Source organism: Rhinatrema bivittatum, chromosome 4, assembly GCF_901001135.1.
Source record: "Rhinatrema bivittatum chromosome 4, aRhiBiv1.1, whole genome shotgun sequence".
In the NCBI taxonomy this organism is placed as follows: domain Eukaryota; kingdom Metazoa; phylum Chordata; class Amphibia; order Gymnophiona; family Rhinatrematidae; genus Rhinatrema; species Rhinatrema bivittatum.
Window position 1 is genome coordinate 115,046,021 of NC_042618.1, and position 22,831 is coordinate 115,068,851.

At 42.7% G+C, this 22,831-nt stretch overlaps 1 protein-coding gene across 4 annotated transcripts in view; it reads left to right on the plus strand.

The window, feature by feature from the left end:
• The window catches only part of DPF3 (double PHD fingers 3), a 529,518-nt gene that overhangs the window by 229,566 nt on the left and 277,121 nt on the right, over nucleotides 1-22,831 (plus strand). For all 4 annotated transcript variants that reach the window (XR_003856300.1, XM_029598728.1, XM_029598729.1 and 1 more), the window contains one exon: nucleotides 17,986-18,146. Coding sequence is in view for 3 of the 4 variants with exons in the window: in XM_029598728.1 (XP_029454588.1) it covers nucleotides 17,986-18,146 (161 nt within the window). In the remaining variant the exon portion in view is untranslated. The remainder of the gene's footprint in view (nucleotides 1-17,985; nucleotides 18,147-22,831) is intronic.

Consider the following 22,831-nt stretch of genomic DNA (forward strand, 5'->3'; position numbering starts at 1 on the left):
ATGGTTATATTATAACTTGTTTGAGTTAACTCTGTTTAGAGGCCCTTTCTTAGGCACTGTCTTACTGTTGGTTTAACAAGATGAAAATGAAGCACATTATGCACTATGGAGTACATTTTCAAAGGGGTTTCATGCGTAAAGATAGCATATATATGCATAAGTAGCATGTACGCACAGATATGCTATTCTATAAATGTCGACAGTCCATTTACACTTTCCATTCCACGTATACGTATTTTAAAAAGGCCTGGCGATGCGCATAAAGCCCTGGGTTGGTCTGGCGGGCGGGGCATGGGTGGGACGCGGGTGGGGCCAGAGGCCTCCGACACAGCGGCCATTGCTGCTGTGTTGGAGGATGGCGTGCCGGCAGGCTGCTGGCACGCGCAACCTGCGCCTGCCTCCAGGCAGGCGTAAAAGTTTATATAGCTATTTTTTGGGGGGGGGGGGGGGTTAGAGTAAGGCGAGGGGGGGGGGAAGGTTGGGTTAGAGGGAAGGGAAATTCCCTTCCAGGGAGGGAACGGGGGAAGGCAGCGTGGCTCTGCGCGTGCAAGGTGCACAATTGTGCACCTCTTGGACGCACCGACCCCTGATTTTATAACTTGCCTGCGCGCACAAGTTATGAAATTGGGCGTACATGTGTGCATGCCGGGTAGTGCGCGCACATGTACGCCTGCACGCTGCTTTGAAAATCTACCCCAATAATTGCTACTTTGTAAGAGATATGTGCATATACATTATTGAACTTATTTGTACATTTTTACACCTGCTAATTGAATGGCGCAAGTGAAATTGGACTTGTCTGCAATTTTTGGGCAGGTGGTCTGGATGAACTGGTGGAGGGTCTCAGGGTAAAGTGTTAGAGGGTGTAGGTGAATTGGAAATGGGCTGGGTGAATTGGTGGAATTATCGGCAAACTGGTGATTTCAAGTACATGCACAAGTAACTATTTTCATAACTTGTATATGCACATATTTTATACTTTCCTCCATGAATATATCAGGGTTATTACACGTATATTATATTTTATTTGCACCCAAGATATACCTAGATATGTCTATAAAGTGGTAGAGAAAGTAAGACAGTAACTTAATTGATGCTTGTGCATAGGCAGACGCCCAGGGACATGGCTCTTTTATAAAATAAGCAGACATACGCCCACATGATATAAACTAGTCTGGATGCTCGTGTGAAACTGGGCACACATAGCCACGCACATCCTGGTCTGAGCCATGTAAGCGGGGGAATTTTATAACCCAGTGCGTGTGCACACCATGACCAGTTTGTCCACCAGTTCGCCCAGTGTAGAGCTTAGGTCCTCCAAACCCCTCTGGTTTAATAGTGTGCAGTCCCCCTCAGTTGCCCCAGACCCTTTAATCCTTTCCGAAATGGCTGTTTTTTTTCTAAGTTATACCTCCTCCATAGCAGAAGTAAAATTACGTGGCACTGGACCTGGGCGCATGTCCAGGCGTGGAAATATTTGCATGCAACTTCCCTGGAACAACCATGCTCCATCCAAACCACGCCCACACCATGCTCTTTTAGAATCCGCTTGATATATTCACATATCGGGAGATGAATGCACATGTAGGCGGCTTTTAAAATCCAGCGCAAGCGCATTTCCCTATTTTGGCACATACCCGTTTTTTAAAAATTCACATTTAAGTGTTTTCTTGCATGGAGCTATTGCACATGCTGAAATATACACGTGTACTTTCAGAGCAGGAATTATGTGGTATTTTATTTATTTACAATAATTTATATTCCACCTATTTCCAGAACTTCTCTGTGTCCAGTTACAGGTGCAAACGCTGAACCACAAATAAGTTTGAAAGTTAGGTTCTATGCAAGTAATTTTCAAAAGTATTTAAGTGCACAAATGGTTTTCTGAAAATTACCTGAGGGGGTTATACTTGTATCCCTTTTTATAAAGGATTTCACTGTTTCCTGAGAGTACTTGCATGTACTTTACTGTGTGCGGCTTGAAAGTGCACAGGGTACAGTAGTACCTGTAGTCCCTGCTGGCCCTGATTATTCAGAGAGAAATTCAGCAGGGAGTCCCCCTTTGAAAATTAGTGTGCAGGTCAGACCTGTAAGCTTGCCACAGGATTTTAAAATTGCCTACCCGGTTTAAGGTAAACTACTCATGGTGAGTATATAAACATAAAAACATGAAGGCCGATTTGAAAAGCCCGACAAGCGCCAAAGCTGGGAGATACGTGTGTGTCTCGGGTTAGGCCGGCATGCGCCAAGCGGAGTTTAAAAAGCGCGCGAGTGTGCACGTATCTCCTGGCCTACGCACAAATCAAAAAGGTAACAGAAAGGGTGGGGCATGGGCAGGACATGGGCTTTCCGGGAAGTTTGCCTTGAAATGCGCGTGTAAGTATTTAACCGCACAAGCGAGCGCCGGGTTCCCCTATCGTGTAACAACTTCTGCTGTGGATGGCTCGTAAGTATTAAAACGAAAAAAACCCAAAAAAACTAGGCAAATAAGTGGGGTTTTAAGGGTCTGGGTAAAAGGGAGGCTAAATAACAGGGGAGGGTTAGGAAATCCGATACATTAACTGAGTGAACTGGGAGCGAATTGGGAAAAGGGACTATTGCGTTGGTGCGCTTATCTAATAACCCCCCCACCCCCCACTTACATGGTAGAGCCTGCATTAGCATATATGCACATATGTTATAAAATGGCCGCGTCTGGGGGGGCGAGCTGGCCTACGCGCATACATGTACACCCATGAAGCTTTTTGAAAGTTACCGGAAAAGGAAGGATAACTTTCAAACCACAGTGCATGGCAGGATATACGCGTGTTTGTGGTCATGCTTAGATGTACTATAGTATTTTATTACATGCACATATGATATACTCGAGTTATACAATGTGCAAAGATCTACCCTGCAGCATTTACGCATACGTAGGCTTATGGTTTCAGTGCATTGCATATATTAATTTGTGTATAAATTACCCATCTATTTAAAAAATATACATGTATTTATTTTACGTGTGAAAGTAAAATAGGGCTTACCCAATTTAGGTGCATAAGTTGGTGCATTTTATAACTTGTATGTCCACCAATTAGTCCACCAGTTTGCCCAGTTCTTCTCCATATCACCGAGACCCTCCTGGTTCTTCAGCCTGAACTCTTCTCCCCCCCCACCCCCCCGGTTCACCCAGACCTTCCACCAGTCAGTACTACACACGGGCCGATACAGTACAGTGCTGTTAACCCGCCATTGGACATGCGTTTTCGACGCGCTAGCGTTACCCCTTATTCAGTAAGGGGCCGAAAACGCGCGTCCAATCCATTTTATAACTTGTATGTCCACCAATTAGTCCACCAGTTTGCCCAGTTCTTCTCCATATCACCGAGACCCTCCTGGTTCTTCAGCCTGAACTCTTCTCCCCCCCCCCCCCCGGTTCACCCAGACCTTCCACCAGTCAGTACTACACACGGGCCGATACAGTACAGTGCTGTTAACCCGCCATTGGACATGCGTTTTCGACGCGCTAGCGTTACCCCTTATTCAGTAAGGGGCCGAAAACGCGCGTCCAATCCCCCGAAACTAATAGCGCCCGCAACATGCAAATGCATGTTGATGGCCCTATTAGGTATTCTCGTGCAATTCAGAAAACAAAATGTGCAGCCAAGCCGCACAGTTTGCTTTCAGAAATTAGCGCCTAAGCAAAGGTAGGCGCTAATTTCTTCGGGCACCAGGAAAGTGCACAGAAAAGCAGTAAAAACTGCTTTTCTGTGTACCCTCTGACTTAATATCATGGCGATATTAAGTCGGAGGTCCCGAAGGGTAAAAAAAGTTTAAAAAAAATAATTTTGAAGTCCGCTCGCGGCTGTCGGGTTGAAAACTGGATGCTCAATTTTGCTGGTGTCTGGTTTCCGAGCCCATGGCTATCAGTGGGCTCGAGAACAGACGCCGGCAAAATTGAGCGTCGGCTATCAAACCCGCTGACAGCCGCCGCTCCGGTTTTTTACTGCCGGGCCTCATTTAAATACAGAATCGCGCGCACAGGAGAGTGGCGTGTTTTTACTGTATCGGCCCAACAATGAGCACATTCAATATCACTTACACCATAAAATAGTGGAAACTATTCTCAAGATCAAAATCGTAGAGCATATAGAAAGACATGATTTAATGGGACACAGTCAACATGAATTTACCCAAGGGAAGTCTTACCTAACAAATCTGTTTCATTTTTTTTGAAGGGGTTAATAAACATGTGGATAAAGGTGAACCAGTAGATGTAGTGTACTTGGATTGTCAGAAGACGATTGACAAAGTCCCTCATGAGAGGCTTCTACGAAAACTAAAAGTCATGGGATAGGAGGCGACGTCCTTTCGTGGTTTACAACTGGTTAAAAGACAGGAAACAGAGAGTAGGATTAAATGGTCAATTTTCTCAGTGGAAAAGGGTAAACAGTGGAGTGCCTCAGGGATCTGTACTTGGACCGGTGCTTTTCAATATATATATAAATGATCTGGAAAGGAATACGACGAGTGAGGTTATCAAATTTGCGGATGATAGAAAATTATTCAGAGTAGTTTAAATCACAAGCAGACTGTGATACATTACAGGAGGACCTTGCAAGACTGGAAGATTGGGCATCCAAATGGCAGATGAAATTTAATGTGGACAAGTGCAAGGTGTTGCATATAGGGAAAAATAACCCTTGCTGTAGTTACATGATGTTAGGTTCCATATTAGGAGCTACCACCCAGGAAAAAGATCTAGGCATCATAGTGGATAATACTTTAAAATCGTTGGATCAGTGTGCTGCAGCAGTCAAAAAAGCAAATAGAATGTTAAGAATTATTAGAAAGGGAATGGTTAATAGAATGGAAAATGTCATAATGCCTCTGTATCGCTCCATGGTGAGACCGCACCTTGAATACTGTGTACAATTCTGGTCGCCGCATCTCAAAAAAGATATAGTTGCAATGGAGAAGGTACAGAGAAGGGCAATCAAAATGATAAAGGGGATGGAACAGCTCCCCTATGAGGAAAGGCTGAAGAGGTTAGGGCTGTTCAGCTTGGAGAAGAGACGGCTGAGGGGGGATATGATAGAGGTCTTTAAGATCTTGAACGAGTAGATGTGACTTGGTTATTTACACTTTCGAATAATAGAAGGATTAGGGGGCATTCCATGAAGTTAGCAAGTAGCACATTTAAGACTAATCGGAGAAAATTCTTTTTCACTCAACGCACAATAAAGATCTGGAATTTTTTGCCAGAGGATGTGGTTAGTTGCAGTTAGTGTAGCTGGGTTCAAAAAGGTTTGGATAAGTTCTTGGAGAAGTTCATTATGGCTATTAATCAATTTTACTTAGGGAATAGCCACTGCTGTTAATTGCATCAGTAGCATGGGTTCTTCTTAGTGTTTGGGTAATTGCCAGGTTCTTGTGGCCTGGTTTTGGCCTCTGTTGGAAACAGGATGCTGGGCTTGATGGACCCTTGGTCTGACCCAGCATGGCAATTTCTTATGTTCTAAAATGTGCGAGTAAGTTGGAAAATGTCCACGTGTAAGACTCTTATGTTTCAAATGTTTTAACTCAACAATTTTCATATATACAGTACTGTTAAAACCCGTACAGAAACACTATCGGGTTCAAATATCAACTTACATGTGCAACTGTTGGCCCCTCCTGGGAACGCCCATAGACCGCCCATGCACACACAAAAGTGGAAGCATGTGTGTATTTTGGACTTTTAGAAAATACTTTTATAAGTTACTTATGTGCATGTATTGTAACTTTCTTTATCTTCCTTTCCTGCATTTAAATACTCTAGTGTTCATTGTAGCAGATATATTGTTTTGCTACAATGCAAAAATTGTTCCTGGGGTTTTTTTTTTGTTTTTTTTTTGCACCAGTTTTTCTTATTTGAGTTATTGGTCTTTTTTTTTTCTTGATACTAGTTATCATAGAAGACAACAGGATTTTGGCCAGTTCCTAAGATAAGTTTGACAGATATGCGCAGCCCATGTGTTAATATTGATTCTAAATTTGAGGCAGCCACAGAAAATGCTGAATTGTGATTTGTTGAAGATAACACCCAATTCTGAAACATTTTCAGCCATGTTGTCTTTCAATTTGGTTATTAATATAAAATAGTCTGGGTTCTTTTTTAAACATGAAAATGTTAAAAGAAAAATAGAGCTACTCTAGTGGTGATCAAATGCTGTGACTGTTTCTGCATTGGCAGAATTGCTGAAAACTAGGGGCCTGCATTATAGGGAATGTACAGATATATGATGTAACACTTAACAGGATTGCCTGTCCTGATTTTGCATTTGAAAACCATGCAGTACCCTTGCAGTTTCTCGTTCTGCAAAAGGCTGTAGTAGTTTTTATTATCCTGCATTTCTTACTTGGTGCTAATAGTGAGGAGGGGGGAACAAGAAAAAACCATCTTTCAAAATATTGATGAATTGCAGGCATGTACTCAGATGTGAAACTGCTAATGCTTGAGAATCTTGTGGGAGGATAGCTGAAATGATCTTCTGTCTCCTGAATCTGAATGTTTTGATGTTTTAGCCTCTTGAGAAGTGTGATGGATTGTGACACGTGTGCATTTTGCCTTCTCACCATTACAAAGGATATTTGGCTTTTTTGTTTGTCTTTTCATTCCTGCAGTGTTATCTGTGACTCCCCTATGTAAATTTTCACATCATGCCCTATTTAAGTATGAATTGGGCTGATCAATAGTGTGCTGTCCTGAAAGGTTGACCTCCTTAGGAACTGCAAAACTTTAACTTGAAACTCCAGCTGCTCATTCATCACAGACTCCTTTCTGATACTTGGAAGATTAGGGCTCAGATTTCAATATTGGTGATAATCAGCTGGAATTTAGTACTGTATGTTAAACCCAGGATCTTTGTGCAGAGAATACTACCCAAAATCTCAATGGGTAAATTTTCAAAGGATTTATCCATATAATTTAAGGAGTTACTAGATCTAGTTATTTGAAAAGACCCTCAGAGGAGGAAAAAAGTATGCAAGCATTTCATAACACACACATTTTGACCAACATAAAAAAAAGATGTTCCTACCACCATATTTAGTCAAAGGAGTAAACTATGCATGCATAACTGAATTTTTAATGTAGGTGCAAAGTTTGCCATGCTGGAGCCATCTGCAGAGATAGGTATAAGGTACACAGGTACTTTGTACCCACATACGTTTAGGGAAATTTTCAAAGAGAAAGTACTCTTCTTTTTCATTCAACGCACTATTAATCTCTGCAATTTGTTGCCAGAGGATGTGGTTAGTGTAGCTGGGTTCAAAAAAGGTTTGGATAAGTTATATTAATCAATTTTACTTAGGGAATAGCCACTGCTATTAATTGCATCAGTAGCACGGGATCTTCTTAGTGTTTGGGTAATTGCCAGGTTCTTGTGGCCTGGTTTGGCCTCTGTTGGAAACAGGATGCTGGCTGATGGACCCTTGGTCTGACCCAGCATGGCAATTCTTATGTTCTTACCTTGGTACTGGATAAAACTTTTCAGGTGAATTTTCAAGGAGTTATTCATGTAAATGTAACTTACTAACATAGCAATTTTCAAAGCCCATTTACCCAGATTAAGTGCACTTAACCTGGGTAAAACTTATTGAATAATTCAATAGCATATATTGTAGCAATTTTTCAAAAGTCCACTTACACAGGTAAAGGGCATTTAACAAGTGCAAAATTAAGCATGTAAATGCTTTTGCCAAATCAAGACCTGTGTGAGCAGAAAAGTACTTGCATACATTGCTGTTAAGCACCTAACTGAAAACTGGCCTGATAATATCCAAAGCAAAAGTAAGCCTGACTGTGCCGATATTTCTCATTCCCTGTGGGAGCCTATGCAAACAGATAAGGACTCTGAGAATACCCTATCTTACCCTTGGTTTAGGAATACATAGGGTCCTTCGTTTTCAGTATTAAATGATTTTTCATTGATAAATTCCTAGATTTTTCCAAAGGTGACATTTGGTTTTAAGCTGATATTCACCTTAATTTCAGGCTTGATGAAAAAGGTGTTCCAAAGCTGCAGATGCAGTATTTCAAGATCTCCAGCCACTGCGGGACAAAGCGCAATACTGGGTTTAAAGTCCCACCCTCCACAAGTGAACGCATTCACCTTCCAGTGCCACCCGTGCCATGTTTCAAGTGTTGCCTCCTCACCCCCCCCCCCCCCCCCCCCCCCCCCCCCCCCCCCCCCCCAAGCTGCCAAAGGGCCTGCTGTCTGGTATTGTGAATGCATTTCAAACAGGCTGTGTCCACCAGAAGCATTTTCCGGCAGGCTCCATGGCTCTGCATAAAAGTAGATGTGCAGTGTTGCAGAGCGAGGGAGCCTCGGTAAGCTGAAGGAGAGAGGTGAAGCCTGGAGCCATCACCGGTAAGGATGAATGCTATTGCAGTGTGTGTGCGTTTGTGTGTGTGGGGGAGAGAGAGGGAGATTCTCGATGGGGTGGGAGGAGAGAGAGATGTGTATGCTAGGCAGGGGATGGGGGGCAGAGATGGGGTAGGTGGGAGAATCTAATAATGTTTTATTGTCCTGGCTTCTAGCCACCAAAATAAACCTCCAATATTTACCCTGAAAATGAATTATTTTTTTTAGCTGATTTTCTCCTGTTTTTGTTCTCATCATAATAAACCCTGAAAATTCCCAGGATAAAGAACATAAAAACAAAAAGAAAGGTCCCTTGGTATGCACCATAGATCTAGGGTAGTTAATTTGCCCTGGACCTTCCGCCTATCTCACATGGTAGCCTAGGCTGCTAAATCAAGCTATTAATACAGAGCCTTGAGGGCCTCTTTTTGTAGGTCATTATAAAAAATGTCTTGGGCAGTGTTCAAAAGATGAAATGGATCATTTTTATAAAAACCCAGAGAGTTGGCCAAAGCCGAATTGCATGCACAACCCAACATATGTAGTACCTGTTCATTTCTTTCAGGCCATGGTTCCACAACTTCACTTTTTCACAACACCATGGCATTATAAACCGACAAGAATTTAACTGCCAGGTCCACACTGTCCTTTTTAGAGATTTGATTAAATGCCTTCTGGATAGTTTGCTGATATCATTCAGCCTAAATGTTGGGTGTTCCATGCTGGTCAGTTGCTACTTGATGACAGAGATGAGTTGCTTCCATCGGCTTGTTTGCCTGCCCAAAAGACAAGGTCCAGACTGCCCTTCACTGTGGGGCAAGGCTGCGGGAGAAAATTATGATGTAACGTTCGTGATTGCAGGGCTGGCTCATGCCAGGTCTGTTCAGATGTAAGTTTTTATAGGCATCCAATATTCCCTAACTCAATCTTTGAATTGCTGAGGCAAGAAAACACCAATTGCACTGCACAAGTCACTCTGCACCGGTTCTAAGGGAGTTGAGTACCAAAATCTGAGTGATCAATTCCTGCTTCCACAAGAGCTGTGTTAAATAGGGTGGTGATCTGGTAACTAGTCAGCAGGGGGGAAGGTCATAATGTTCTAGGAAATGGTCTTCTTTACCACACATGGCCTAGGGTTGCCACTGGTCTAGTTACCAGTGGAAGGGAGTGGACAGTGGAGTGCCTCAGGGATCTGTATTGGGACCCTTACTTTTCATATATTTATAAATGATCTGGAAAAAAAATACGATGAGTGAGATAATCAAATTTGCAGATGACACAAAATTGTTCAGAGTAGTTAAATCACAGCAGATTGTGATAAATTGCAGGAAGACCTTGTGAGACTGGAAAATTGGGCATCCAAATGGCAGATGAAATTTAATGTGGATAAGTGCAAGGTGATGCATATAGGGAAAAATAACCCATGCTATAATTACACAATGTTGGGTTCCATATTAGGTGCTACAACCCAAGAAAGAGATCTAGGTGTCATAGTGGATAACAACATTGAAATCGTCGGTTCAGTGTGCTGCAGCAGTCAAAAAAGCAAACAGAATGTTGGGAATTATTAGAAAGGGAATGGTGAATAAAACGGAAAATGTCATAATGTCTCTGTATCGCTCCATGGTGAGACCGCACCTTGAATACTGTGTACAATTCTGGTCACTGCATCTCAAAAAAGATATAATTGCGATGGAGAAGGTACAGAGAAGGGCTACCAAAATAATAAGGGGAATGGAACAGCTCCCCTATGAGGAAAGACTAAAGAGGTTAGGACTTTTCAGCTTGGAGAAGAGATGGCTGAGGGGGGGATATGATAGAGATGTTTAAAATTATGAGAGGTCTAGAACGGGTAGATGTGAATCGGTTATTTACTCTTTGGATAATAGAAAGACTAGGGGGCACTCCATGAAGTTAGCATGGGGCACATTTATAACTAATCAGAGAAAGTTATTTTTTACTCAACGCACAATTAAACTCTAGAATTTGTTTCCAGAGGATGTGGTTAGTGTAGTTAGTATAGCAGTGTTTAAAAAAGGATTGGATAGGTTCTTGGAGAAGTCCATTACCTGCTATTAAGTTCACTTAGAGCATAGCCACTGCCATTAGCAATGGTAACATGGAATAGTCTTAGTTTTTTGGGTACTTGCCAGGTTCTTATGGCCTGGATTGGCCACTGTTGGAAACAGGATGCTGGGCTTGATAGACCCTTGGTCTGACCCAGTATGGCAATTTCTTATGTTCTTATGTTCTTAACCAGCGGGCATTGACTTTCTCACTAACAGGTTAAAATTTGAAAAGCTCACCCCAGAAACCTCATGGCCCAGTCCCCTTTTGTCTGAATAAAGTATAGCCACACGGCAATTTGTGCAGACAAAATTATCCAGACAGAGGGCAAGATTTTGAAACAGCAACATTTATGAGGTTTAAAACCAATTTTAAACCACACAAATGTTGCGCATATCAACCTCAAACTGACCAATTCAGTTAAAATTACTCATGGCACACTTACAGTCAAGTGCTGATGTTAGTCACACGGGGATACATTTCTTTGGATCTGTAAAGAGAGTGAATCCTGCCGTTTCTGGGATAAGGATCCCACAGGAGTCTTGTATCCAGAAAACCACGTAGCTGTCAGATCTGATCAGGGCGTAGACACAACAGGCACAGTTCACAAACAGCTTTAATTAAAGAAACATGTATCAAACATAATACAGATTCCTGCCTTACAATATGCAGGAGAAACACAAGTATTCAAGAGTACTCTTTCCAGGCAAGCAAGGAGTGAGAGCCAAACAGCTCAACCAGATTTAGAGCAGCCCTTATAAACCCAACCGAGTGAACTAGGAATTCATTGTGCCAGCCGAGACCCTCTGCTGGCTAGGGGTTTAAACAGTTGTGCTATCAAGGGTGGGTTTGCCTTTTGGGCCAATGAGACTTTAATTGGGTTTCTTACGGTTCCTAATACCAGGAGAATAGAATAATACTGTTTCTCCAGCTCTACACAGCCTGCATGTCTCTCCCTGGACTTTGCCCCTCTGCTGCCACTAGTGAGAGGTTTTAAGGTAGGGAAGAGGTCAGGGGGAGCCATTAGGTCACCAGGACTATGTGGAGGGTTGGGGGGTTCCTAACAGGGTATGTTTTATTGGAAAGTGGGGGTGGGAGGGGATGGGGGGAGGCCAGATCTTGGGCTAGGGAATGATTTGAACCCGGGGGGGGGGTGGGGGAGGTGTTTTCCATCATGGGGATGGCTTTGGAGCAGTGAGTGGGCTGTCGTCATGTAGAGACATTTTTTCTAATATTTAATTTATTTTCTGAGGGGCCACCTCAAATGGTAGCCCTGAAGTGGGCAGGGCATCTACAAAGACCTCTGGTGGCTTTTTTTGCAACTCTTGGGACAGGATATAAGTTGGGCTGCATGGCCCTTTAAAGTGATGGCAGCGTGTGCATTGGGGCTACCATCGCACACGCTGTATTCTTTTGCCTTGCTGACTCTTTCTGTGAGATTAAAAAAAAAAAAACGTGCTGATACTGCTGCAATATTTTATTGGGGCGCAGATATTTGTTGCAATATGGCCCCACACCCCATGACATTGGGCCTCTGCTGCAATAAAACATCATGATTTAGTAAATCAAGGCCTAAATTTGAGAGTGTATCAGCCATAGGAAGAGAAAGATGACCGCCTAGGGCACCAATGCGCTCCAGGAGGGTTTGGTGTGCCAGTGCTGCATGCAGCTGCAATCGGAGCAGTTTTGAGTATTTGAGTGACCATGTTGTGAATGTTTCAGGTTTAGTTAGTCATTTGAATTTTGTTAAATTTTAACTGATTGTATTTTATAGTGTGAGATGTATTTTAGAATTAGTTTTATTTTATGTAATATTGTATATTTTTTGGTTTGACTATTCTAATATGTAAACCAATATGAAGTTTCTTATGAATACCGGCATAAATAAATAAATAAAATAAATGTCATTGGGCAGGGATCCTGGCTGGCCAGTGGATACAATGGAGGGGTCCCCGCCTCCTTGCCATGCCCTCTGTCACCATCCCCGTTCCCATCTCCAAGACTGCCCAAGATATTGGTAGGCTTGGTGATGGGCCTGTATCTCACATTTACTTACCTCAGGCTTGAATCAGAAATGGCTGGCTTTTCAGGTTGCAAAGTGTTAAGGAATTTCCCAAGGAAATTTAAATATCAATAGGGGGAACAGGTTTGTAGATGGCTGTGTTTGTCCAGAGAGGGGAGGGAGGGCTCGGGAGAAGGACATTTAGAAAATTAAAATAAAAATTAATAAAGCTGTGGCCTTTTATCTCCAACCATGATTCCTTTAGTCCAAGGCACACCAGGCTAGGTAGTGGGGCAGCGACTGAACTGAAAGGTCATGATTGCCTATGTTATCCAAATCAATTGATTAATTAAAGGGTAGCCTACAGGAGATATGGTACTGCCAAAAAGATTTTACAGCTCGGTGGTAGAAAAGAGACTGAGGATTGTGAGTGGAGTTGGATTATCCCTTTTTAAGGCACAATTCCTGTGGATTATTCATTAATTACTCATTGGTGGTTTTAGACTCCTTTTTTGTAGCTCTTTTCATTGTTGCAGACACATCAAATCATTGGTAGACCATTTAAAACCAATGCCAACACTGTTTTGGGGGTCTCCTTAAATGTCTTACATTTCTGTTTGGAAGTCATGCGTTTAACTCCTGCTTTTACCACTTGCAGACAGGGATGGAATGGCGAGGTATGAGAAATAAAAGTTAAGGCTTCCAACTGCCCTGGAAATACTGAGCATTTTTATTATAGCTTATGGAAAGATCAAGGAGGGCAGTGCAGAAGATCTGACACCTCGAGTTTCTGATCCCTCAATACCTCCCCTCACCTAAAAAGAGAAATGAAGGTCATGGTCTGTAAGAATGTTGTTTAGTAAGAACGCCTAGAAATGGTATTCAAGAACTTTTATTAGCACTGATTTGAGTGCAGTATGTAATGGGAGGATGGGTGTATTCTTAGGGGCGGATTTTAAAAGCTCTGCTCGCGTAAATCCGCCCGGATTTACGCGAGCAGGGCCTTGCGCGCCGGCATAGGCGCACCAGCGCGCACAGAGCCCCGGGACTCGCGTAAGTCCCGGGGTTTTTCGAGGGGGGCATGTCGGGGGCGGGGCCGATCGGCACGGCGTTTTGGGGGCGGGATGCGGCATTTAGGGGGCGGACCCGAGGGCGTGGTTTCGGCCCGGGGCGGTCCGGGGGCCTGGCCGCGCCCTCCGGAACCGCCCCCAGGTCGCGTCTCGGCACGCTAGCGCGCGGGGATTTACTTCTCCCTCCGGGAGGCGTAAATCCCCCGACAAAGATAGGGGGGGTTTAGACAGGGCCGGGGGGGTGGGTTAGGTAGAGGAAAGGAGGGGAAGGCGAAAGAGAATTCCCTCCGAGGCCGCTCCGATTTCGGAGCGGCCTCGGAGGGAACGGAGGTAGGCTGCGCGGCTCGGCGCGCCGGCTACACGAAATCGGCAGCCTTGCACGCGCCGATCCAGGATTTTAGCGGCTACGCGCGTATCTACTAAAATCCAGCGTACTTTTGTTTGCGCCTGATGCGCCAACAAAAGTACGCGAAGGCGCACTTTTTTAAAATCTACCCCTTAATGTGGGACGCTGTTTAGTAGCATTTTGGAGAGATGATCATTTTGCCCAGATTAGAGTTCCTTGTTTGATATATGTCAAGGCCAAAGTAGATTTATGTGTGCTGTATTCAGTAGAGGCATTTACAGAGGGAGCCATATGTATGTGAACTTACTGCTGCATCTTTGAATTTGCAGTCAGGATGAAATTCACTGCACTTTTCCAGAACTGTCTTGGTCATTCTACCTCTTTCCCTTAAAAGCTATGGTGAATGTACTGTATTTTTCTGTATATCTCCTAATAAGGCTGTCATCTTGTGATTTGGGTGATGCCATCCAGGAAGCTAAATTTGTGATCTAGAGACCATTTATTACAGGTCAAAGCAGCAGGATTGGCAGCCCTAACTTTCAACCACATTGACTCTTCTGCTTTCCTATTGCCACTGGCAAAATTATGCTTACCATTTTCCAGGCACTGTAGCGCCTCAGAATTTTCATGTGTGATCCGGGCATTCCTGTGCACCAGTGATTCTTAGAAGAGGAGTAGCCTAGTGCAGTGGTTCTCAACTTTTTTTCTGTCGGGACACACCTGATAGATGGTCCTCACATGCGAGACACACTGAACACATGGCAGTCACAGGGCTAACCCCACCCTCAGCCCGACCCTCAGTAATGGGTATAAAGCAGAACTAGAAAATTCCCCGTACAACTCACCATACAATAAAGATATTCTGATGTTATGTCAATAACAGCAATACAAACTCCCTCTACTACCAGGCGCAATAGCCCTACTTATAAAAAGACAGCAGTTCACCACCAATGCATGTCCAATTGAGAAAACACAACAAATAAAATGAGGTTTTTTTTTGTGCCTACATGCTAGTTTAATATCGCACCTCGGTCATACACATAAGATTGACCTTCACCAAGTACAGAAAGACCACAAATTACAAATATAGAGACAAATTGGAATGAAAACCCAATAAAAAGCTACTCTGCATGCAGAGTAAACCTGGAGAAATGGAAACAGAAATATGGCACCTAACAAAGTCCCAGGATCTGCAATAATGCACACAAACTAATCTGCACAAAGTTACACCTGTATTATGGCATGCACTCAAATGGAACAACCCCCTACCTATAAAAAGGCAACACTACAAATATTAAACCAGGCCCTAAGCACCAATACACCTCCCATTAGGAAAACAGAAAAAGCCAAGCTGTTATAGATTCCCACACAGAAATAATTGTAAAACTATACTAATAAATGTTACAAAACAGCTGATGAACAGAATAACATCCAACAATTACAAACTCATAAAAACTATTAAAAATTATCCAAATATCAATAAAATATTTCAAAACAGCAGACACATCACACAATACCCAACAATTAAAATGACAGTCAATCAAGAAAAATGAACTTTAAAAGCCACCTTTACTTACTCTCTCCAGCTGTTCTCCTACTCCTTTCTCTTGTAGGCCACACCAGAAGCAGCAGTAGCTGCTGAAGCTATCCTCGCTGTCCTCTTCTTTAGGGACCACAACCAGTCTTCTCTCTCTCTCTCTCACGCGTCACACCCTCAGGACCAATTTCTGACTCTCTCTCACACACACACACACACGCGCGCGCGTACGTGTCACACCCTTAGGACCAGTTTCTGTGTCTCTCTCTCTCCCTCTCTCTCACACACACACACATGCACACACAAGCACATGCATACCAGTCATCTCTGATCAGTCTTTCTCACACATGCACACATCACCTCTGTGACCAATCACACAATGCTCTTACTCTCTTACTTACACACAGGCTTTCAGTCACACACATGTTCTCTCTATTTCGCTTTCAAACAGGCTCAATCACACATATGCCCCCTCTCTCTCTCACAGCCAGCCAAATACATGCTCCATCTCTCTCTCGCATACACACAATGACACACACAAGCACCCTCCCTGTCTCACATACTCGCCATACACACGCACACACAAGCACCCTCCCTGTCTCACTTACTCGCCATACACACACACGCACCCAGAAGCATCCTCCCTGCCTCACATCTCGCGCCCCCCCCCCCCCCCCCACACACACACAAAGGTCTCCAGCTGAACAGCTTGACATCGGCCCTGCAGGCCTCGTCTCTGGCAACAGCAACCAGCGGCTCTGATCTTCGTCCTCGCCGGCTGCGAGTAACATGTGACACACTGGTTGAGAATCGCTAGCCTAGTGGTTACAGCAATGGGCTATAAAGCTCCCTGTGACCTTGAGCAAGTCACTTCACCCTCTGTTCCTGCCGGAGACAGGGAAATACCTACACTACCTAAACGTAATCCACTTTGAAGTGGCTGAAAGGTGAAAAATAAAGGCCCTTATCCCCCTTCTCTTAAAATTTTCTTACTTACTAGTGGTTCCCTTCTTTGGAGGTTATGTTTGGTAAAGCAAAGATTCTGTACTGACTGTGTGAATGCCGCCTGCAATGCTTTTTTGGCCAGCATGGTGCAGAAAGCAGAGTACCAGAAAGGGCACCTGTGCTTCAGATTTAGACTGGAGAAAGGTATTGAGTGGATCATGCAATATATTTTTTTTCAAGCATTTTCAATAAGAGACCAACTTGACATTCATGGATTAGGTAAACTGTGTTTTGTTGGGGTTTTTTTTGTTTTGGTTTTTTTTATTTTGAGGATGAGTGTCATAACTTAATAATGTGAGAATCACAGCTTTGATGGACTATTTACTCCAGGGTTTCTCAAACCTATCCTGTGAACCACACAGCCAATTATGTTTTCAGGATATCCACCATGAATATGCATGAGATAAATTTGCATATATTGAGACTCCGCGGCATGCAAATATCTCTCATGCGTATTTATTGTGGATATTCTGAAAAACCCCCTTTATTATTTAGAAAGGGACATTTGACAAGTTAAAATGTGAGGAGATGAGGGTAAAGCCTGAGATCAGACAGGTTCTGCAAAGCTGCAGCAAGGACGAGGCTGATGGTCCTTCATTTTCTGTTTCTATGAGAGGCAACATTGTCTCCTGGCCTTGCTTTGTCCGGAGTCAAGACCTTCAGTCTTGCACAATTTTGTTAGGGGGCTTCTCCCCTTTCTTTTCCATCTTAACATTTAAACACTTTAACTGGATAGCGTTCCTCTAGCTTTCTGAGGGCTGAAAAGAAATCTTTCTCCAGGGCTGAATTGCTTAAGCTCTCCGTGTTGACAGCAGAGGTTTCCCCTTGTGGCACATGATTGTCAATCTGTTCTGCAGGGTCCAGGAGCGTCACATCCTCACGGCACCTGAATGCCAACTTGAATCTTCTGCATGGTAGTGCAAAGCATGAGGCTGGTCCTTTACATAATTATTCATTACCAAGTGTACAGCTTAGTGCAGCAAAAGGGAAAATCCATTTGTTTTGTTTCAAGTCTTAAATAACTGTTTGGAGATTTGAATGTATTGTGCAGCATTGTGTGTTTTGAATTGCTTGGTGGTTAATGCATTACATGGGAAATCCAGATCAAGGCTCAGGTCTCACACAGGGTGAATCTTTGATATTTTACAATCTTTTCCCAGATTTCTGCTTTTGACTGGGACTGGAATGGGGTGTTAAAAGGAGCAGAGAGAGAATAAAGATAGAGAATCGAGTGAATGTAAGGATTTAAGGGAAAGTCTATTATAGCTGTTCTTTTGGAATATTTGAGCACAGTTTCTAGACATTTTTATTAGCTCATTGTTGGGGGGAGGGGGAATAAAAGGGAAAAATGTGCCTTATGCATTTTTAGCGAGTGGAGGAAATAGAGGTGGGAGGTTTTATGTTTCTCCTGAATACACGTATGAGATGAAGTGTTTAGATAAAAATATCTACTGAAACAGACCTCGGGCAGACTGGTGAAATGACTTGGTGATCTGTTTTTTACAAACATTATAAGCATATCTTTTTTTTTTTTTTTTAATGTTTAGTGATCTTGTGTGTTCTCATTGCAGACTTGGGGATCAGTTTTACAAAGAAGCTATTGAACATTGTCGCAGCTACAACTCCAGGCTCTGTGCTGAACGTAGTGTCCGTCTTCCCTTCCTGGACTCTCAGACTGGTGTTGCTCAAAATAATTGCTACATCTGGATGGAGAAGAGACACAGGGGACCAGGTACATGTTTTGTCAGCGTGGCTGTGATAATGGGTGAGCCATGTAAACCACATGGGATTTAATTACCGGAAAATCAAACCACTTAAGGATTCACTGTAGAAGCCATCGTTCAGCCCTTCAGGTACTGAGGGGATTCTCTTTGGTTCTCCAGGGAACGTCTCCTAATTATCCATTCCCTTCTGGTTGTTTCTATGCTGCATTTTCAGAGCTGGCCTTTGCATCCATGGAGTACTATTTTAGAATTAATCATTGTTAGCAAGTAGAACAATTAAGTACATAGAACCTCAAAACTTGGAGCATATGAGAAATTCTGAAGAACAAATTCTCATATTACTAGCTTTTTTTTTTTTTTGCAAACTGTGAAGAGTTCTGTTTTCTTCAGGACCAATACAGTTACTAAAGCTCTGCATTACTTTTCGTGTTCATGAACGTGAGACAAATAGCTCTGACTAGAGCTGGAAGTAGTTACTATGCAAGCTTTTCTTATGCAATTCTGCAGGTGCATCTAAATCTTGACCTGCAGCACTCTTTGCTTCTTGTGTGCTAGGTCTTTGCTGTGCGGACACTGCTAATCATTGTTCTCTGACAGGTAAAATAAATCCCACGACCAGGTTAGAACCATCAAACTCATCTTACTTATTGCCTCAGCCAGATATTAACCTAGCTTTATGGAGGTCAAAAACACTGTGCATCTATGGTTCTAGTCACAACAACTTTTTTATTCTCGTTGAACAAGGAATTGATTGTGGGTGCCTGGTTCTGTAACAGAATGGAGGCTCCAAGATTGCTTTAAACATGTCGTCTACAAATCACTCTACAAAATAAATCACTCACTCCACCAGAATCTTGTTCCCAAAAATTTACAATTTGGTTTTAGCAGCGGGAGATTAACCAAGTTGAAGTTGTTCAAGATCACATGAGGAATGGTTTTAGGTCAGAGTTGTAATTCCCAGGATGATTTGCATGCAGTGACATAGGTACGGTACTGGAGGAAGCATATATGGGATGCCAGATGCAAAAAAGAAGAACATTAAAGGCAAATTATTTTTCATGCAATAATTAGGAACATCTAAAATGTGACATGTTGGATCAGACAAAGGTCCATTGAGCCCAACATCCTGTCTCCAACATTGGCCAATCCAGGTCACTAGCAAGTACCCAGCAGATCCCAAAGAGCCTGTGTAACCTTGTTGCTCATTCCTCAAGGATAAGCCGTGACTATCCCAAAGCTACATGCTTAATGATGTTTATGGACTTTTTCAAATCCTTTTGAACCTAGCTGTGCTAGATGCCTTGACCACATACTCCAGCAGCAGAGAGCCCACAGCTTGATTATGCGTTGCATGAAAAAATACTTTCTTCTCAATAGTATTTAAAATCTGCTACTTGTTAATTTTTTGACGTGTCCTAGTTCTTTTTGAAAAGGTAAATATCTGTTCCCTATAAAACTATTTCCATCCCAATCATGATTTTATAAACCTTTATCATCTCCCCTCTGTCGCTGAAGAGCCCTAACCTGTTTAGCTTATCTTCATAAGGATAGCCGTTCCTTCCCCTTTTATCATGTTTGTTGCCCTTCTCTTACTCTTGAAAGAATTCCATGCATCTGCACATTACTTAATGGAAGTAATTTTGGGCTTTATGTATTTAAATGGGCTTTTGAAAATTGCAAATTTTATGTGTGTAACTGCTTTGAAAATTCACTGCATAGGGCTAAATTTTCAAAAGGTTTTGGGCACATAAATGGACTTTGAAAATTGTTATAATATATGCTACTTTTACACATGCAACTACTTTACAAATGAATTCCTATTTGTGCAGAATTTTCTTCCCAAATAGAATTCTGTCTTTACCCTGCAGATTTCAGCACAGGAACCAGGATTCAACAGTCTGACTGCATAGTCAAACGGCAGAGGAGCTTATAGCAGCATTGGCCCATGTATCTAGAAGAAAGGAAGCCATAGTGTTGGCAACATGGGCTAGACGATGTAGAGGCTGCTGCACTAGCCTGAAATTAAGGAGGCTGCAAGAGCAGCCTTGGTGTCGACTCTGGCCTATGGTAGAGAGCTAGAGAGCCAGCTGAGGGGTAGGAAGGCAGAGCGAATGAGCTGGGAATGTGTGGCAAGAGGAGGGGTGATGGTGTATGAGTTGTGGGTCTTGCTAGAGGGATGAGAGAGAAATCTGGGCATATTGCTGGGGGTGGAAAGAGAGAGGGTGAGAGAATTGAGGGGGGGGGAGCAGAGAGAGCTGAAGGTCTCACTAGGGGATGCAGGAGTCAGAGAGAACTGGGGGGTGTGGGGTGGAGAGGAAAGTTGGGCTGTGTGGTGTGAATGAGGAAATTGTAAGAATATATTTGGAGAGAAAGTGAGTGAGAGTGAGCAGAAGAGTTGTGCAGTGTGAGTGAGATGTTTGATGTCAGGAGGAGCGTTATGAATGGAGCATCCCTTCCTCTCCTGATCCCGGTTCCCCCCTTTCTCCTCCCCATCCCTGTTCCTTCTTCTCTCCTCTTCTTCTTCTCCTCCTCCTTTGCTTCTAATCCTCCTACAAGCCCCTCATCTTTCTATCCCTCCAGCCTTGAAGATCCCTTTTATTCCCTCCTCTGAAATGCCTTCATCCCCTCTTTCCCTGCTTTCTCCCCAGCACCAATCACTTAGATCTCTTTTCCCCTAATAAAGAACCAAATAAACTGGACACAGAAATGTCAGAAAATTACTCTTTGTACAAACTAAGAAAAAATTAGACTTTAATAAGAAAATATATACAAATTATTCAAATTTGCCACATGATTTCTGAGAATTTTGAACAATCTGCTACAGAATTTGCTAACACTTGCCACAGAATCTTGAGAAATCTGCCACAGGGACCTGGGGGCACTGACCCTAGGTACCTGCTGAGAAAAAAGGCAGGCTGCAAAGCAGAGAAATGCTGAGATACCTTAATAGACTACACCTGATCAAAAGGATAAAATTACTATCAATCAGGAAGCCCTTTCTGCAAAAAAGGTGCCGAGTTACAAGTGTAAGTAAAGTAAAATTGCTTTATTGGAGACTCAGAATCAAATGAGAAAAAAGCTCACAGCATATCCTGTAACAACTTAAGATTGATATTGCTGTAATAAAAAATATATTCTAAAACTTTTCCATAAAATAAGTACCTTCGCAGTTTGCTGCATACTTCCTTTGGTCTCCTTTTTCATCAGTGATATTAGTAGAGTAGTTTTGGGAGCTGCTCATTAAGCTGTGAGGACCCAATGAAAGACAAGATGAATTCATCAGGCCACTGGTAGATTATATCCAAAACAAAATATAATTAGCAATACTCTTTGCTTGAGCTTCCAGTAATCAATCTGGTACTTTTAATGTAACTACTGTTTCATATGTCCAAGAAATGTGACATTAAGAAAGTATGTGCAATAGCCATAAGCATCCAAATTCCTAAGCCCAAATACAGAAGAGAACTGAGGAGGAAATATGCACATTTAGGGCCTGATTCAATACGCTTCCCCCCCCCCCCCCCCCCCCCCAGACATAGGATGAGAGAAACCCTTATTGAAAAGGAGACAGCTTTGTGTAACAGTTGGATCTCCTACTGCTTGGTCAACAAGATCAAGAGGATGAGTCTCAAAACAAATAGGAAGCTCTGGGTACTTTCCTGGTTTTCTCACTTCACTCCCTTTCCCAGCCCCTTTGAGTTATGGCTGTCCCACAGGAATGAGATAAACACCATAACTCACTGCAGATCCTGTAATTCCTTCTATGACCCCAAGTTGGAGCAGAAGGCAGCAACTCTATAAAAGAAGAGCAGGCAAGTGAAGATAAAACCGAGCTTAGAACTGCATGTAAAGTGCTTACTGATGCCAGCAGAGTCTCTCCTTTATGTACAGCATTAGTTTTGCTTTTTTTTTTTCTGTTTTAATCTTGGGGAGGGAAGAAAAGGATAGCATTTGCATTTCCCAGCATTTTTAGTTTTCTTGAACTCATTTGTGTAACAATGGGAAGCACAATTGCTTGTTTCACCTGGGACTATTAAACTAGACTCTTAACTATACCCTAATGCCATTGTCCTATTATAGTGCTGTAGGACAATGATGAGACTGATAACTGAATACACTACAAGAGTACCTGTAATGAATAATATGATACAGCTTGCGGTAAAGCTCACAACTAAAAGCCAGACAAAGTAAGATGAATCTTGTGTAGGAAAATCTTGAATTTCCACAGTCTGGTCTATTCTGTTTTCATCCATCAGTGCTCTTTAGTATTTTAGTTTCATTGCCTATGAAATTGAGAGTGATTACATGGGTTAGACACGCCGTGCAGGTGGTGGTGTCCAAGCTTTCAAATACAAAGTTAATGACTAGAAACCACTCCTACGTTTTGGATGTCTTTTTTTAGTATGCAGGAGGCACTCTATCCAAATGGGAAAACCTGACAAATGCATCACTATTTGGCTTGGTTTGTTGCAACCAATGGGTGTGGTCCCCAAAAATTCAGAATCCTTTTCGGCTTGTTCGGTTTCATCCTATTAAAGTTTATGGAGGTATCAAAGCAATGCATTTTTTTTGTACTTGAAGCCAGACAGAGCAGAGTCGGTCGGGGATGGGACAAGGAAGGAGCAAGACCAATCATATTTTGGTAGTTTTTCAACCAGCTTATCCCAGCTGAAAGCTGCATGTCATGACTTTG